We start from the raw sequence: 19,646 nt of genomic DNA, 5'->3' as shown, positions 1-19,646 counted from the left end.
AGGTCCCTGCCAACGACACGCTGGGATAAAAGTTCCCGTGATTTGCTTTCACATCGCCAAAATACCTGCGACCTTGGAAAAATCCCCACGAAAGTTCTCGTAATTTCGCCAAGTACCTACTATTTAGCGGGTATTTTCTTTCGGGGAGATTACGCGTAGTTTGCTTTCACATTACCAAAATACCTGGTATTTTCTGATCGGGGTAAATTTCCCGATCAGAGAATACCTGGAACTGGCGAACTTCGAGGCGGTCTGAAACCACCTAATATCTTTTGCATCCTACCGGTTGAGTGCTTTCATGAACAATTCAACAGTTGTCTTGGTTCTGATGTGCAGTTGTAAAGCATTTGAAAGTGTTGGTGCAGGTGGAGAAGGAGGAGAAGAGGAAGGAGGAGAAAAAGAAGGAGAAAAAGATGGAGGAGGAGCAGGAAGAAGAGGAAGAAGACAAAGAAGAAAAGGATAGAAGAAAGAAAGAGGAGGGGGAAAGAAAGTTGGAGAAGAAGAAGAAAAATAAAGTTCAAGAAACTTAATATCTTGACCCTTTAAAGCGATAGCTCCTGCCTTATTGCAGTCAATTATAGGTCATTCCGTAGAGATTGACGTGAGAGACGGGTAATTAGCATGCGCTGAGTCGAGGCATCCTTTTCTACCCATCACCTGGCTATCACCCAGTGACGTGTCTTTGATGCTTCGTCCCGTCTCCCCTGCTGAATCCCAACCAGTTGCTTTAATACTGACCACTGACTGTACGCCCGTCTTGGTTTACACATTTACGCCGCATCAGATACCCTCCATCCTGCCCGATATTCAATTCGTAGAACAGGACGTGTGTGGGATGGGAGTTGCTTTAAAGGGCAACATCTTTTTTTTATGAGAAAGCAGTAAAAAAAAGAAAAACAGTCTTGTGTATGTTTAAATCTAATTGGACAAGCAATTCAAAATTTGAATTTAAAGAAAGATGTGATCATGGTTTAAGAAGTTCAAACTTAGAGCTACTGTGGTTGTGAAGAGCCAGGCAATATTTTTTTTATATTTTCACGAGGAAAAAGGACTAATATCTTTATTAAAAAACATATATATTATTAATACTCCACTTCTGTAATAATTGCTGGGGTGATAGAATATAAATTTCTGTTGACAACATTGCCCTGTTGCATAAAAGTTACCATTAGGGTAACTTTGCCATCCAATTGTAACTACCATGGCAACAATACTGAACAGCCAATCAGAATCAAGGATTCCATTAAAGATACCATTGGATGGCAAAGTTACGTTATAGTAACTTTTATGCAATTATAGTTATAGATGTGGTGTGAAGGTGATGATGAAAAGTATTAAAGCCTGTCTTCAGTTTCAGTAAATTCCCTTAAATGCACCTCTTACTATTTTAATTTATTACTAGCTCATATGAAGGACTTGTCTTAAAACAGTTTAGGTCCAGGATATTTAATTAAAATGCATTTTACAGGATATATTTTTGTGATTGTTTATAGAGTTTATTTTGATTGGATGCCCAAGTTTGAATACCTGCTCGCAGCCTTCAGAGATCCAATACCCCCACTGACCAAATTTTATGTATGGAGAAACATATCTATTAATAGTAACATTCAGAAGAATGATTAACTGAAATTGCCTGATTTACTGTTAATGGTTGAAATAGTTTGAATTCATGTCAATGACGAATGAGATCAGTTGTTAATGATCATCCAAACTGTTGTATGAGTGATATTACAGTGCAAAGAATTTTTATATGCCTGTCTTGATGGGACGTATTATGATATCACGCTCGGTGTCTGTCCGTCCGCTAACTTTTCCTTGTAAACGCGATAACTTCAGTTTAACTTAATCTAGGCTCATATAATTTGGTATGTATAATACTAGCATGGATCCAAGGAAGCCTATTGATTTTGAGGTCAAAGGTCAAGGTCACAGTGACCTATTTTCATTGTACCCTTCTGCATTCCTTGTAAATGCAATAACTTCAGTTTAACTTAATCTAGGCTTATAATTTGGTGTGTATGATACTAGCATGGATCTCAGGAAGCCTATTGATTTTGAGGTCAAAAGGTCAAAGGTCGAGGTCACAGTGACCTATTTTCATTGTACTCTTCTGCAGTCCTTATAAACATGATAACTTAAGTTGAACTTAACCTAGGCTCATATAATTTGGTGTGTATGATACTAACATGGATCCCAGGAAGCCTATTGATTTTTAGGTCAAAAGGTCAAGGTCACAGTGACCTATTTTCATTGTACCCTTCTGCATTCCTTGTAAATGCAATAACTTCAGTTTAACTTAATCTAAGCTTATAATTTGGTGTGTATGATACTAGCATGGATCTCAGGAAGCCTATTGATTTTGAGGTCAAAAGGTCAAAGGTCGAGGTCACAGTGACCTATTTTCATTGTACTCTTCTGCAGTCCTTATAAGCACCATAACTTAAGTTGAACTTAACCTAGGCTCGTATAATTTGGTATGTTTAATACTAGCATGGATCCAAGGAAGCCTATTGATTTTGAGGTCAAAAGGTCAAGGTCACAGTGATGTATTTTCATCTTACCATTCTGCATTTGTAAACGCGATTACTTAATTTTAACTTAACCTAGGCTCATATAATTTGGTGTGTATGATACAAGCATAGATCTTAGCAATTCTATTGACTTTGAGGTCAAAGGTCAAGGTCACAGTGACTTTTCATTGTACTCTTCTGCAGTCCTCGTAAATGTGATAACTTCGGTCGAACTTAATCTAGGCTCATGTAGTTTGGTGTGAATGATACTAGCATAGATCCTAGCAATTCTATTGATTTTGAGGTCAGGTCAAAGGTGAAGTCGCCATCTTCTACTTTTCTTGCTTGACCAATAGCTCCTTTTTCCGCATTACAGATGGGCGTATTATATGTGCTCGCCTTAGCGACACTCATGTTTTATATGAAATACAAGTCTCAAGTTCAGAACAATTCCTATATTTTCATGGGTTCTGAAGAATCATCTGATAAGATTATTCCATGACAGGAATGCGTAATATCTCCTTTAAATGCTAAATCTTTATCTTTACTCGTGATCAAGAATTTGAAGGATGTCAAAAGAGAGCTATACTTTGCTTGTAATTTGGGTGCGAGTGATGTTAACTTCCATGAACAAATATGGCATATGGAACACCAAATTTCTGGCTGCACTTTAATATGCATGATCAAAAGAAAGAAAAAAAAAATCATGGTCATGTGATCATGAATCGCAGTTAACGAGGGTCCACCAGAGATGCTGAAGTCAAATGTACAACTGATTTGAAGTGGTAGGAGGGAATTTCGTATCGCTTGTTCTGCTTTTAAACTTTCTCTGGGTTTTCTGTTTGATCAATAATTCCAAAGGTTAAACTTTCAATTTGAAGTTAGAGATGGAGAGCTGAAAATAGCTAATAGTTTGTCAATATTTACCACTCATGTAGGTCAGCAGTCCCCTTCTCAACTGATTTTTGATACAGAAAGAATTTCTTATCTCTAAAACCTTTATAGGATGCTTCTTAAACTCTTTATGGGCTGATTTATTTGATCAATACCCCTACAGAAATTTAAGCGTGCCGCTTGCTAGTAACTAGCATGCGACTAGCAGGTCGCTCGCTTAATAAGCGAGTGCATGCTAGCGAACAGTCCCTGCTCGCTAAAAGATCGCTTAACTATTACTCTGCACGCATATCACACGCTTATTAAGCTAGCCGCATGCTAGTTACTAGCATGCCGCAAGCTTGCGCAAGCTAGTCGCACGCTTCCCGCAAGCTTGGAAATTTCTGTAGGGGAATAATCCCAACTTTCACTTTAAGGTGAGAGGGTGAGCTGAAAATAGCTGATAGTTCGTCAATATTTACCACTCTTGTGGGCCAGAGCTACCCTTCTCATCATTAATGTGACTCATCGCCTGTAGGAGTTCCTTGCGAGACTCCGCCACGCTTGAAAGTGCATCAGTATCCAGCCCCTGCCTCCGATGTGATTAGGGCTGCTCAGAAGTATGTCTCGATGTGAATAATACATGGCGGGGGCCCCCAATCCTGTTTAGTTACCTAAAGAGGCTTATTCCCGGGATGGGGTTAAGATGCATGGCTCGGAATACGTTCTGTGCTGTGCGGAACTCATTGAGAATGGAGAATGTTTTGAGTCTGCCTCGTTTGAATGTGATACCAGGTTATCATCGTGGATCCTTGATACCTTAATTGATTTCTTGTGTCACTCCTTCATTAATTCTCCCCTTCCTCCATCTTCCTTTCTCTCTTCTCTGTGTTCTCCTCTTCAAATTTGATTCTTTTCCTTTCTCCTTCTGATGTGGGCGCTGCTTCAAGGTCCTGAAGATAAACACAGTGGTTATGTGTACAGTGGATATATATTCACATATCCTATTCTATACATCCTATTCCATTATACAGCAAGATTCCACAACAGGATTTTTTAATAATAATAGTAATAGCCGGATTTATAAAGCGCTTTTTGCCAGAGGATACAAAACACTGCTATTATTACCCTGGCTTTAGCTCGAGCTACCATCACCAGCGCTCAGTGCATGCAAGGATTAACTAACAAGAAAAACAGAAGGAGGGTGCAGTACATCACATCAGAACGCCTATTGATTATTCATGACGACATGCATGTAACTGTTTTCACAAAAATATTGCTAAATTGAAAATTCAACAATTTTAATGTTCAGTATCAGATTTTGGTGATTTTTTCACCAGTCTGCTCAGTGAATGTTATTCTTTTTATCTAGACCTGGAGTTCCCCTTTAAAGATAAATTCCAGTTCTGGTAACGATCTCAAAATGACTTTTTACAGAATCTAATATTATGACCACCCAAGTGTCTGTTTGTTTGAATAAAAAGTATGTGCCTAAGGATTCTGGAAGAAATTGTGTAATTGCTGAGAAATAAGCAAAATAAGCCCGGATTTGGTCACTTCCGTCGGGTCTTTATTCCAGCAATAATAATAATACACTGTCCCACGTGTGCCTATCTGTGTTGGTGATCTTCAGTGTGAACATTTTTCAGCGTAGATTTCAAGATTTCACGAAGTTCAGTTTATGTAACTGTACCAGATCTAGATCCTCGATGACATACTGACAATTAAAGGGGTGGTCCGGGCTGAAAGTATTTATAGCTTAATAATTCACTGAGGATTCACTGAGCAAAATGCAGAAAATTTCATCAAAATCAGATAACAAATAACAAAGTTATTGAACTTTAAATTTTAGCAATATTTTGTGAAAACAGTCGCATGAATATTCATTAGGTGGACTGATGATGTCACATCTCCACTTGTTCTTTTGTATTTTATTATATGAAATTAGGTTTATTCAAATTTTTTCTTCCAAGAACTAGAAAAATTGGATTGACAACTGATTTAGTAAATTAGATATTTATTGCTGCAACTTATTTCATTATAAGGGAGACATATTATTCACACAAGTATGAAATAATGAAAAAAATATGATTTTATGTAATAACATAAGAAAACGAAAAGTGGAGATGTGACATCATCAGCCCACCTAATGAATATTCATGACGACTGTTTTCACAAAATATTGCTAAATTTTAAATTTCAATAACTTTATCATTTGTTATCCGATTTCGATGAAATTTTCGGCATTTTGCTCAGTGAATTCTACTCTATTTATTGAGCTATAAATACTTTCAGCCCGGACCACCCCTTTAAGCCTGGTTTTACAGACTTTCTCATGAAATCAGTGTTTACTGCAACTACTGGCATTTCTCTTTAAGTCATGTCTTTCCCCCTCTTATCACCCCTTTTCCTCTTTCACCACTTCCCCAACTTTCTCCATTCTTGAAGAATAATTCATATTCCAGGGGATCCTTTCATACAGTTTAGCTACCTAAAGAAGCTGAATCCCTGGATAGCGCGGGGAACGTGACTTGGAATACAATACCGATCTGTGCCGAAGATGAAGTGAGGGGAATCCTTTGAATGCGTGCTGTTTGAATGCGATATCCAGCAATCGCACGTACCTTTCATTATGAACTTTTGCCATTTGTTTATCTCTCTTTAATTGTTCTCCATGATAATTAATTTCCTCACATCTCCATTTTTTGATTCTGAATATCACTATCCTGAATTTTTATTACCCTTTTTCCCTTTCAATGCCAATCATCTTCTCTGTCAGTCTCTGATATAGGCCTATCTCATCATTTAAGTTTTCTGTCAGTAACTTTTAGACTAATCATTTATCCATTGTCTTTTCTTGAGCCCTAATGAGGTAGTAATGGAGCCTTGTTCCAAAACTTTTAAGTCAGTGATCGTGAGAATTATAATAAGATGTACGTTAACACAGTGCTCTGACTATGAATTAATGATCCTTGTTGAAATGCAGATTATCATCTGCATGATACGAACGTGTGTCTCATAATTAAATTAGGTCACTTTTTTTTTGTATTTTCAAAGAAGTGTTCTGGAGTGAAAGGGGAGGGGATGGGGAACTTTTAAAAGCTTTCACAACTGCGTATACATGTCATCTGCACATCAGCAGCACAGCAATTTAGTTGTGACATCATTGTCGAGGACAATTCTGATAGGCTGTCAGTATCAAACTCATACCCCTTTCACAAACCCATCCTCCAATTATCCGCCTAAGAGTAATGCGGGTAATTCAATAAAAATTGCATTCACAAACCCCAAAAATAATCCGCACTATTTTTTACGAGCGCCCGACCTGAAAAAGGCGGATAATTGCCATGGCAACTGCACACACCCCCTCCTATGGGGTTGTGTTGGAAAAGGGTGACCTTGTGACTGCACCATGGCAATTATCCGCATTACTTTGGAAATGCGTTCATTAAGTCAAAATCTGGTCCCCATGCTGCTATTATGCGGTTAATTGCAGCATCGAAATAATGCGGAGAACGCTGGTCCCGCTCCGATTTTACGACCAAATTATGCAGACATTATCCGCATAATTGGGTTTATGAAAGGGGTATCACAGAATAATCGCAGGAAGATTTGACATGTCTAATGCCTAAGATTTGGTCTGTGATTCCTCTGCAACAATTCGGATGGCAGTTGCAGCGTGTTGCAGGTTGGGGCACACTCTGCGACTTTGTTGCAATTGTGTCGCGTAGGGCGTGATTTTTTTTTTGGTACCTGTTGACGTGATTCCTAGACGCTGTAGGCCGACATTCTTTGATATTTTGTAAACATCCATGCCCCACAAGATATTAAACTTCCAGCTTGTAAGGTTACTTCATCAGGGGCCCGTTTCATAAAACTTGTTATAATGACAAACTTGCAGGAACAGACAAAAGCTAGAGAAACCCTTCAATTTGATTGGCTGATAGTAAAATTGTTATTGAAATTGTGCAGTTGTTATCATAACGAGACTTTGTGAAACGGGACCCTGAACTCCATAATAGATATTCAGTTTGGTATTCACAAACAAAACAATTACCGAACCAGGCTAAGGTATGCACATCCCTCTTAGGGACGAAATTGAAATTGGAGAATCATTTGAAATTGATATCGGAGAATGAAGAGAAGAAGTTTAATATATGCTTCACATTTAATAAATCAATTTGTATGTTTCCTTCCTTGCAGCCATTATATGAGACAGATCATGGAGGCATTACGGTATTGCCATGACAACGATATTATCCACCGTGACATTAAGGTGAGTTAGTCTAAGAAACTAGTCTCCTTATTCAACATACTTGGAACACCTACATGTATGTATATAAAAAAAAGATCATAAGTGGACTAGTTAAAGAGGCCTAGTGAGCATAGGTACATTATATTTTTTGTAAATTGAGAAGGTTAAGCATTCAACATCAAATCTTAACCTAAGGTTAAGTTTTTGAAATGACATCATAACTTAGAAAGTATATGGACCTAGTTCATGAAACTTGGCCATAAGGTTAATCAAGTATTACTGAACATCCTATTAGAGTTTCATGTCACATGACCAAGGCCAAAGGTCATTTAGGGTCAATGAACTTAGACCATGTTGGGGGAATCAACATCAAAATCTTAACCTGAGGTTGTTTTTGAAATGTCATCATAACTTATAAAATATGTGGACCTAGTTCATTAAACTTGGACATAAGGTTAATCAAATATCACCAAACATCCTGCATGAGTTTCACGTCACATGACCAAGGTCAAAGGTCATTTAGGGTCAATGAACTTTGACTGATTTGGGGGTATCTGTTGAATTACAATCAAAACTTTAAAAGTTTTTGGATCTGATTCATGAAACTTAGACCTAATATTAATCAAGTATCACTGAACATCCTGTGCAAGTTTCAGGTCACATGATCAAGGTCAAAGGTCATTTAGGGTCAATGAACTTTGGCCAAATTGGGGGTATTTGTTGAATTACCATCATAACTTTGAAAGTATGTTGGTCTAGTTCATAAAACTTGGACATAAGAGTAATCAAGTATCACTGAACATCCTGTGCGCATTTTAGGTCACATGACCAAGGTCAAAGGTCAATGAACTTTGGCCATAATGGGGGAATATGTAGAATTACCATCCTATCTCTGTAAGTGTATTGGTCTAATTAATAAAACGTGGAAATAAGGGTAACTAAGTATCACCGAACATCTTGTGTGAGTTATAGTAGTTTTCAATGTTGAATCGCGTGATGCAGGTGAGACGGCCAGAGGCATTCCACTTGTTTAATTTTTACAGTTGGAAATTTCCTTCCAATAAATTAGAAAGTCAGAACAGTTCTGCTCAGAGCACATGACAACAAAACACAAGTTATATGCCATTTGTGAAAATTACATGCATTTTCTCAAAAAAGATTGGGACTCTTTGAAAGAAAAAAAATAGCGAAAGGCTTAATGCAAAAAGGTCTTCACACGGAGACTAATCTAACCATGCTGAAACACATGCATAGAAACCAAGACGCAGACATGTAGAGGGATGTAATGATTCATGCATTATTCGATGACTTTCTCTGAGATGATTCGATTCTCTGTGACCTTCATCTTTCAAAACTGGACTCGGGGCTAGTACCACAAAGCTTAGCAATCATTGTAGAACATTTTTCTATGATTGATTGCATTGACTTCAATGTACAATTAATCATAAAGGTTGAGTGTATGATTAATCACTAACCTTTGTGTAACGGGACCCAGCTCTTTTTTTGTTTGTTCCCTAGGCTGACTTCCACCTTCCTCTAGAGAGGCAAAAAGGGAGTTATTTGGTGGTTGTGATTAGATTTTAAAGCAATTTGCATCTCACTTGCACAGAACACTGCATTTACAAAAAAAATCAAATGCTTGGTGCATCATTGTTCGGATCAGTATTTATTTCATTTTTGCTCATACATGGAGATATTCCCTTTATTTTTGATTTATTTATGATTATATTTGTCATTCATTCATTTATTTCTATGTATTTAGCATTAATTAATTAATTAATAACATTTATTTATTAACTTTTACTGATTGATTGGATTAGTAATTATTTAATTAATTGATTAATTAATAATTTAATTGACTAATCAATGAATTAATTTATTTGTTTATTCATCTACTTATTTTTTAAAACAATCTATGGACATTTTGTGCAGTTGGTAATCATTTTAATTCTTATTATCTAAATGTTCTAGAAGGTATCCTAGGTTATTTATTGTAGATATACAGGCATTGAACCAATAAAATGCATTTGCTTCAGGAAGGAAGCAATCTTGATTATACTTCATTTTAACCTTCTCTATACTCTAATTAATAATAATAATAATAATAGACAGTTCTTGTATAGCGCATAACACATTATAAATAACGTCTCTATGCGCTTCCAAAGGACTTGGATATTATTACCCTGGCTTTAGCCCCGCAGCCTTTTACAGCGCTGTGGCATTTCAAGGAATAAATTCCTGCCAGGTACCCATTCACCTCACCTGGGTTGAGTGCAGCACAATGTGGATAAATTTCTTGCTGAAGGAAACTACGCCATGGCTGGGATTTGAACCCACGACCCTCTGTTTCAAAGTCCGGAGACTAATCCACTGGGCCACAAAGCTCCACATTACCACATTACTACATTAATTACTACATGTATATCTGATAATAATTATTCAGCTCCTTTTTTCCTTTCTTGCAGCCACATTGTGTATTACTAGCCACCAAGGAAAACTCGGCCCCAGTCAAACTAGGAGGGTTCGGGATTGCTATTCCTCTACCGTCGTCAGGCCTCATTGCCGGAGGTGAGTTGTGGTAACGATCTTAAAATGGGTTGGAAAAGAATCCCAAAATAATAACTGCGCAAGTGTTTATTTGTATGAATAGAATAATATGTGCCAAATTGCTCTGGAAGGCAATGTGCAATTGCTGAGAAATGAGATTAAATGAACTAGGCATTTCATTAAAATATCAGATTTTCTCAGCCCCGGACTATCGCTAACCCCGTACTATCCTTAACCCTGTACTATTTTTTTTTCCTTTTCACACATGCCAAATTGTTATTGCTAACCCCGGATAAGGAATGCTTGCTTTTCACACACGAAACTCGCTAACCCCGGACTAGTGGTTTTTGTCAATCATTCGTAGTACAAGTACTTCACTCGTACACTTTTTACACACGCTAAAATTTCCTTAACCCCGTACTATAGGTGGGGCTAAATTGCCATTTAGCCCCACCTATAGTACGGGGTTAAGCTTAGCCCACTTTCGTTTTACACTAGCGATCTTAACCCCGTACTATCGCTCTTAGCACTGCAATTGCTGGGATAACCCTGCTTTTTTGCAGGGCCAAATAATCCCGTACTAAAGGTGGGGTTAGCCCACTTTGCAAAAATGCTGTGTAAAAAGAAAGTGGGCTAAGCTTAACCCCGTACTATAGGTGGGGCTAAATGGCAATTTAGCCCCACCTATAGTACGGGGTTAAGGAAATTTTAGCCTGTGTAAAAAGGGTATTAGATCCCCAACTTCTCATACATGTATCTGGCGAGGTCCTTTACGTACTTAGCAACATTTTGAACACTGTAATCATAATATAATATGGATGTACCTGAATTAGATCACATTAATTCACTTCTTAATACATTCATGCTACAATAATTATGTTACCAAGCAGCAAAAATAGTACTTTTCCCCTTAAATATTTTACTTTCCCTACAAAAGTAATAGTGCTGGCTAATTTATTCTCAGTTATTTAATGATTTCAAAAGTTTGATGAGTGACTACACACAGGAATGCTTGCAGTATAGCAGAGCACATGAATAGTACATTTTTTAAATAACATTTCTTCTCCTCGTGCTCAATCTCCATTCTAGGGCGGATTGGTACACCACACTTCATGGCACCGGAGGTGGTGCGCCGTGAACCATACGGTAAACCCGTCGATATCTGGGGTTGCGGTGTGATGCTCTTCATCCTACTCAGCGGTTCTCTGCCGTTCTTTGGAACCAAGGATAGACTCTTCGACATGATCACCAAGGGAAGATATAATGTAAGAAGAGGATTTAGGCTTTGCCTTGGCCCTAGGGTGCCTTAAGGCCTTGAAGCCTTGAAAACCCAAGGCTTTTTAAAAACCAAGGCATATGGCATAAGTCATTCTCATTTATTAAGTCACATATTAGGAGTTATCTATGTTAAATGATTACAAGTTTTCCTTCAAAGTTTGTTGGTGATAACAAGGGACAACTCATCTACATGGAGACCATGTCAAATTTGTACTTCTAACTTTTTTCTCTCCATTTTATGATGTGTTTGCACTGTTTGAGTTCACTTATACCCTTGCAACAAGATTAAAAACGAATTCTACTCTTTTCTCTTTTATATGATAAACAATATTATAAGATTTTAAGAAGGCCATGTATGAAAATTTTGACTTCAACACCGTTTTTCCAATCAAGGTACAGTGTTGTACAGTCTACAAATAATTCCTGGGTACTTTATGTTTGATGATGACAAGATTTCATTCAAAGCTTGTAGATGTTAACAAGGGTCAACCCCTAGATATGTCCGTAGTTAAGTTGGTAGTTCAGTTATTTAAAGTAGTTACGTTGGATGGTAAGTTATTTAAGGTATTTAAGATGGATAAGTTAAATTGAGTTAAGATAATTCAGTTGAGTAGTTAGCTTTCGTAATGTATAGCGCTTAGAGAAATTTTAATAGGCGCTATATAGATATTGAATTATTATTATTATCATTAGACCATTTTCAAATTTGTACTTCTAACTATTTTCTCCATCCATTGTCTCTATTTACCAATCTTTTTCTCTCAGATGAAGCCCCGCCAGTGGGATCACATTTCTGGCGACGCCAAGGATCTGATCCGCAGCATGCTGTGCGTCGACCCTCGACAGCGTATCACAGTAGAGGAAGCCCTTGCTCACCCTTGGCTAAGGGTAGGTCCACCAACCCCCACGGTAATTGGAGGGTGATGTGAACAGACCCCAAGTTGAAGTTCAATAATGTGTGCTGTGCCGTGCACACATTCACATATGATATTTCATCTCATGCAATCACTGTAGAGTGTGCTGTGAGGGTGTGTTTTTGGCTAAGGGTAGGTCCACCAACCCCCACGGTAATTGAAGGGTGATGTGAATGGACCCCAAGTTCAAGTTCAGTAATGTGTGCTGTGCACACTTTCACATATAATCTCTATCACCATGCATAATTGGAAAGTGATGTGAACAAACCCCATACCACAAGTTCAATAATGTGTGCTTTACATTCACATATAATCTTTATCACCCATGTATTTAGAGGGTGATGTGAACAGACCCCAATTACAAGTTCAATAATGTGTGCTGTGCCATGCACACATTCGCATATCATTTTTTTTTCGCCATATGTAATTGGAGGGTGATGTGAACAGACCCTGACCACAAGTTCAATTATGTGTGCTGTGTTGTGCAAACATTCACATATAATCTTTATTACCATGCAATCAGTATGGAGTGTGCTGTGTTTGTGTGGGTTTGTTAGGCAGTCGCTGGAAGAAAACTTTCAAAAATGAAAAAAAAGGAGCCGTAAAGACTTACAACTATGGTAATGTAACTTTGCTATCATGGCAGCTACCATAACAATGTAGAATAAGGATTATTCAGTAGAGCTGTCAGTGAGATCTTAGTAAAATTGGAGCGTTCAAATGAGTTTTTCATGATTTTGAAATCGAAACATGGTGTTGGGGGTACAACTTGTATTGTGAACCACCAAATTCAAAGGCTATTTGAAAGAAATAGAAGTGGGGAAAAATTGTAAGTATTTTATTCCTGTTGAATAGACAAGAGTCGCCACTAGACTACACATAATTCAACACAGCTTTTAACCGGTTACAGAACAATTTTGCTGCAGTGACAGACGCTCAGATGCAAAATCTGTACAGTGTATGTAACCCCAAACCTGAAACCTAGACTCCAAAACTTAAGTAAAATCTGGTTCTTATCTTTACATTATTCCGAACCAAAAACTTTATTGAAGTCCTAATTCTAGCCCTATGCCTTCTGAGATACATGTATTAAGACCTGGGGAGTGTTTCATGAAAAGACTTCAGACGTTTTATCCGACAAGTCCTGTTTTATCCGACAGTTACTATAGTAACATGCTTCTCAACCAATCAGAATCAAGGAAAGTTGTCAGATCTGACAACTCGTCGGACGAAAATATTGATGAAACGCCCCCCAGGCGTTTGTTGCAGAAAGAGTTACGTTTAAACGCACAAGAAAAAAATCAATCGCAAGTCCCAAATGCGCGCTGTTGATCAAGTTCCTCATGATTTCTAGAGTTGCAATTGATTGCAACTCTTCCTGTAACGGGCCCCAAAGCAACTTCCGCAGGAGCTTACGTCGTGTCACCCTCTTAACCATGCCTCAACATTGGACACATTTGGGAATACAGGCTTTCACAATAAATCATCACAGCTAGGGATTAGGGTGAATTAGCTGGATATGGGCAAATTAGCTGTTTATGGGCAAAATTACACCTATAATTGTGGCTTGAAAGATGCCAAGATGAAATGCTTCAGGCAGGTCAATTAGATAATCACTTTCTTCTCGGTAAATGTGTACACATTCTTTAGTTTTATTAGGGTTTTTATGTTTTTAGTACATGAATTTACCTGATAATTATTAGAAGTAGGAAGTGAATTTTGCTCCACCCATTTGATTAAAGAAAGGAAAACAGAATGGGAAAATGATTGAATACCGGTAATATATAGAGAGACTAGAAGTATTAGAGGATGAGAAAGTCAGTATATTGCAAAAGAATATTTATTGATGAAGGAATTATTATTTTTTTTATTGTTATTTTATTGGTAATTTTTTTGTCTAATTCAGAAGCAATGATGACTAAACAAAAAATGAAGAATGAAAAATACCCCCCAAAAAAACCCTGTTGCACCTGTACCTGAAAATTTATGTGATAGATTTTCCTTTATTAATGTGTGAGCCTATTTAATTATGATTTCCAAGTAAATTAATAATCAGTTGAATTTACTTTAGTGATCTTTGTTTTTATAAAACCCTTCTGAGAATATTGATTACATGAAAATAGGCTTAAACTCATTTTTCGATTGTTTTCAGAGCTCTGTGAAGAATGGAAAGTGTTTATGATATGGTTTGACTAAATACTTTTGGTTCTTTGAAAATCCCTTGGTTTGTCCTTTTTTCTGTGTAATCAAGTAGGAGCATGGTTTGTGTGTCTTCGATACTGTGTTTAAGGGTTTGGACTTAATACCCTAAAGCCAGCATCAAAGACAATGCATAGGACTGGAGTAAATTATTTTTATGAAGAGTGCTGCGCTGTGCTGATATAACCTAAGAATGTGCTGAAAATCCGTAAAAATTGATGGGCAGTAACAATTCTGCTGTCATCTTTAACTGAAACACTTCTTTCACCTTTAATTTGTTAATTAACTTTAAAAAAATGAATGTATTACAAACTATATTTCGGAAGAGAGGTTTTAGCTAAATTTACATGACTGCAATCAGATTTTCAAAAATCCAAGCAAATCTGAGGAGCATATACATGTAGTATGCTGCTTCCCAAGCCATCTGCATGGTAACGGGAGTTCCTGGTTTAGATCTCGTCATGACTTCATGCATTTTTATGGATGAAATAAACTACATGTTGATTATTTTGTTAACTACTCATACGGTAACAAAAAACACTTAATAATTTATATTTTGCATAGTACTTAAAAAATGGGTGGAATCAATTTTTTGGGTGTGATATTCTAATACATAAGCTTACACGAATGGTGGTACATATAGAGGTGAAGTAATTTAGCTTTGCTTTTCCCATTTTCATTTGCTTTCATGATTATGCGCAATCTATTACCTAAAAGTTATTTCATATTTTGCTAAAATTTTATTTATTTTGCAAGAGCAAACGCATGCATATCTATCCAACAGTATATTATATTATTTATTGAAGTGCTACAAATGTATTTATTTATAGTTTTATATATGTAGAGAATGTTTTTGCTCACACTTGATTCTGAACATGCAAGTACATGTACATGAGTCAGGAAGTTAGGGGGTGTAGTTGGAGAATTGGATGTGCATGCAATTCATATGAAATTTTAAAGTATACATTTTTGGGGGTTTTATGTCAAAGTTATTTCATTGACCAATAATAATAAAATGATTAGGTGAGAAAGTAATTATCTATGTGGGAAATAGAGGATATTTGACAGCAGTAGGGGGCGGAGAGAGAAAAGAAATAGAGAGGTCATGACCTCTCTTTCTTCTTCATCTGCTCTTCTGCATTGAATCACATGTATTTATTTAAAGACATTTTTTTCTGTGGTGTCACAAAAGAAGCCGAAGAAGTAGTCCCTTATCGTGAAGGGTGTGTCAATATGTATATTTGTACCAAGTCACAGTATTTTGATCTATGGTTTTGTTTTTTTTTTTCATTGTCGCATAGGAGAGGGACAAGTTTGCACCCAAGATACACCTGTTAGAGACGGTGGAGGAGCTTAAGAAATTCAATGCCAGGAGAAAACTGAAGGTAAAGATAATAGTTCATGCTTAAATGACCAAAGTTTTTTTTGGATAAAACAATAGGAAGCCTTTTTGATAGAGACTTTATTAGAGCATTTGAGCAGAACCTGCCATGAGACACACCTTTTTGTGCCCTGTATCAGAGCAGAAACCCCATTTGCAAAATGTTTCTTTTCACATCACTTGGCTGAAAAAGTGTCCGCTTGCAGTGATTTAATGTTGGTTCTCACAGTGTTTCTCTACTGATCCTAATTTTTTGTATACTGTATTTCATTCAGATATGGTAATCAGTTTGTTTACAAAGCTGAAAAGCTTGTAGGTTACAAGTCAACAGAAGTTTTGTTTTCCCTATTGTGTGGTAGATAGTAAAGTATTGATTAAGAAAACTACGTGCCTGATCTCTAAGCAATTAATTTGTACTCCATTAAAAAGTATTAGATGGTGGTGTGTTGATTATATTATAACAGTTATATTTATCATCATTGTCTTATTTACCAAAATTAGTTAACGCAATTTCATCTTAACTTGATCTCTGAGCTTGAGATAACTGTGAAATGATAAAAGAGATACATGTACATGTATGTATGGAATATTTTTGTATTCAAATCTAATTTAGCTCAATTGGCTGGTAGTCACTCTAATCTTGTCGTTCCTTTGTTCTGATTTTCAGGGTGCTGTATTAGCAGCTGTAGCCAGTCACAAGTTCACAAGCTTCTACAGTGACCCCAACACAAAACACATCACAGACTTTGCAGATGATGATCCTACATCTTCAGGTAAGTCTCTAAAGATTTCATCCAAGGCTTGGTCTCACTACACTTCTGGATGCAAAGAGGATGTACAATGGAAAAGAATCTTGTATCCGTTGGAAAAAGTTATGTGTCCGTTGTGTACTCTTTGCATTTGTGTTTCATTCGCTCTATATCAATCGAGCATCCGTCCGCTGTGATTTCATTGTTCGCCCATTTTGTCCATTTTCTGGAGCAGATGAAAATGGATAGGGCCACCCTGAAAATTGTGCTTGTCCGCTGTATGCATTATGAATATGCTTTGTGTCCGTCTGCCAATGGGACCTGGGGGGTATTTCACAAAGATTTAAGTATGACTTAGAGTCGCACTTAAATACTGAGTTGTATACAATATGAAAGGATTGACTGCATTGGTCAGATCGTGTCATGGGGACGCACACCACTGCGTATCAATAAGATCGCGCGTTGCATATGAAGTAAGTGTCGGAATTTAAGTGTGACTTAAGTCATACTTAAATCTTTGGGAAACACCCCCAGGCCTCTAGACTGAAGGGCCCATATTCTGAAGTCGGGTTTAACTTAAACTCAGGTTTTAAGTTGTGGTTTAAGTATGGACAGCCAATTGTTACATAAATCACTTACAGTATAAAGATATCATATTTCAGCTCATTTGGCTCTCAAATCATTCATAATTGTCTAGGAAGTATAAATATATAATCATCTTCGCCATTGATGAATAGGGAAAGAGCACAGTGAACATAAGAAACATACAACTTAATGAAAATTTTGACACTTTTGGCTTCCCATAATTTTAGCACAGAGTTAGACCATGGTCTAGGTTAAACCTGACTTCAGAATACGGGCCATTGTGTTTCACAAAGAGTGAAGTGTGACCCAAGATCACTCTTAAATCCAACTTTTTATGTGGTATATTGTGCATTGCCACAAATGGTCAGAGGGCCATTGCAGAAAGAGTTGCGATTAAATGCAAGTAAAAAAAAAAAAATCGCAAGTCTGAAATGCGCGCTGTTGATTGGTTGAAAATCGAGGTGCGCATGATTTTTAGAGGTGCGCATGATTTTTAGAGGTGCGCATGATTTTTAGAGTTGCGAATGATTGCAACTCTTTCTGCAACCGGCCCCTGATCGTGCTTAGGGAACATCCACTGCTGCATATTTATAAATGAGATGCAGGTCAGATATTATGTGTGCATACAGTACGTGTTTAAGCCTTAGGACATGCATGGTTATGTCGTGATATTTTTAATACTTTTAGGGGGGCCAAGATGATCCCCTTTCATAGCTGCTGTTTAAAAATTCAATATTTTGAGGGTCCCTCTGTCCTGCTGCCCATGGTCCAAGTCATAGTTTTAGCTTTTTGAAACACTGATATGTTTCAGTGATTACTTATTCCTAATGATTTGATGCTTTTGTTATGAGTGTAGGCTTGTGGGAGTGGTAAAATAATGATGGACAATTTTGTAATATTGCAAAGAGTTTACATTCATGGGGCAATTCTGAGCAAATGTAGTGAGTCCTGGGATTCAAACTGTGATTATAGACCCGACAATTACACATGACACACCAATATAATGAATTGAATAAAACATTAATGTAATTGATTATAAACTGATTTTGATATCGTTTTTTTTTTCTTTGTGAACAACTCTCCTGAGAGAATGCAGTATTCACTGTGTTGATATATGTGGGATTAAAATTGCAACAAAAAATGATCTTCCTTACTGTATTGTCAATGGCATTATATATGAGCTTGACATTTGTGACATGATTTATCTTCATCTATTGTGTTCAAATTTGGGGTAGATGCAAATATTCTGTCAAAGATTTCTTATTTGATAATGACTAATCTGTGGACTTTGAGTTGTAACACTCTTTTGAGGTATAATACATGTTCACCCTTTGATTAAGTGAACATATTAGAATGGGATTCAGAAATAAAATGAGTCCTTCGATCAAACAGCATCGGGAATAGTGTATGATGGATTTGTGTCCTCAAATCTCATAGAAGATATTAGTAGGAATAAAAGCATTGGGATCTTCATAGTTCATGCAGGTAAGTTTATGTACGAGCGTATATGATGGCTGAGTTACTGCCAGATTAGTAATATACCTTGTTTATTTGTTCAGAGCAACCAGCAAAATCTGTTCCACTTCAGAGATTGTACTAAAGGAGGTACTTCACAACTAATTTTGTTCTTATTGTGATCTGAAATATTGCGCCAACTTGATCGATTCGACTTGCATATATCACATGATGACTTACTCAAGTGTTTTACATACTCTTCAAAGTATATTCATTATGTAGTGTATTATTAGTTTGTTGTTGAAATGAGTTTCTTTTTGTGTATTAGGTGCTGTTGCCCAGGTGTTGGATAGCCTTGAGGAGATCCAGTGCTTGACAGACTGCGATGAGAAGGATCTAGACTTCCTACACACAATCTTTGAAGATACACAGCTACACTCGCTGCTTGATGTAAGTTAGTCTGGTGGTGATTGTGGTGATGGTGGTTGGCATTATATCAGTGTCATTGATGCAGATGATGATTATTTTGATGAAATTGAAGGTGGTGGTGATGATGATGACATTGATGATGATGATGTTGACGATGATGATGGTCATAGTTAAGTTGTATGATTGATACTTGTTCTTTTCATTATAGTGATAATAATCATATTTATGAAGTTGATGATTATGGTAATTATGATGATGTAGTAGGTGATGATGATGACGACAACGACGACAAAGAAGATGATGGTGATGTTTGTGGTTGCCATCATAACATGATTGATGCAAATACTAGTTCCTTTGATGATGGTGGTGATTTTGAAGTTGGTGATGATGATGATGGATACAGTGATTATGAAGTTGGTGATGAATGTGATGAAAGTGATGATGTCGTTTGAGGTGATGGTAATGATGATG

At 37.0% G+C, this 19,646-nt stretch overlaps 1 protein-coding gene across 1 annotated transcript in view; it reads left to right on the top strand.

Annotated features, from left to right (window-relative positions):
• LOC121429522 (peripheral plasma membrane protein CASK-like) overlaps window positions 1–19,283 on the top strand; it is a 45,869-nt gene extending 26,586 nt beyond the window's left edge. The window contains exons 5-11 of the mRNA XM_041626581.1: window positions 7,587–7,659; window positions 10,104–10,206; window positions 11,275–11,450; window positions 12,229–12,372; window positions 15,878–15,961; window positions 16,625–16,730; window positions 19,075–19,283. Coding sequence (XP_041482515.1) covers window positions 7,587–7,659; window positions 10,104–10,206; window positions 11,275–11,450; window positions 12,229–12,372; window positions 15,878–15,961; window positions 16,625–16,730; window positions 19,075–19,205 — 817 coding nt within the window. The 3' untranslated portion in view covers window positions 19,206–19,283. The remainder of the gene's footprint in view (window positions 1–7,586; window positions 7,660–10,103; window positions 10,207–11,274; window positions 11,451–12,228; window positions 12,373–15,877; window positions 15,962–16,624; window positions 16,731–19,074) is intronic.
• The last annotated feature ends 363 nt before the right edge of the window (window positions 19,284–19,646 follow it).

Source organism: Lytechinus variegatus, chromosome 16 (genome assembly GCF_018143015.1).
Source record: "Lytechinus variegatus isolate NC3 chromosome 16, Lvar_3.0, whole genome shotgun sequence".
Taxonomy (NCBI): Eukaryota; Metazoa; Echinodermata; class Echinoidea; order Temnopleuroida; family Toxopneustidae; genus Lytechinus; species Lytechinus variegatus.
This window is presented reverse-complemented; position numbering and strand designations above follow the sequence as displayed.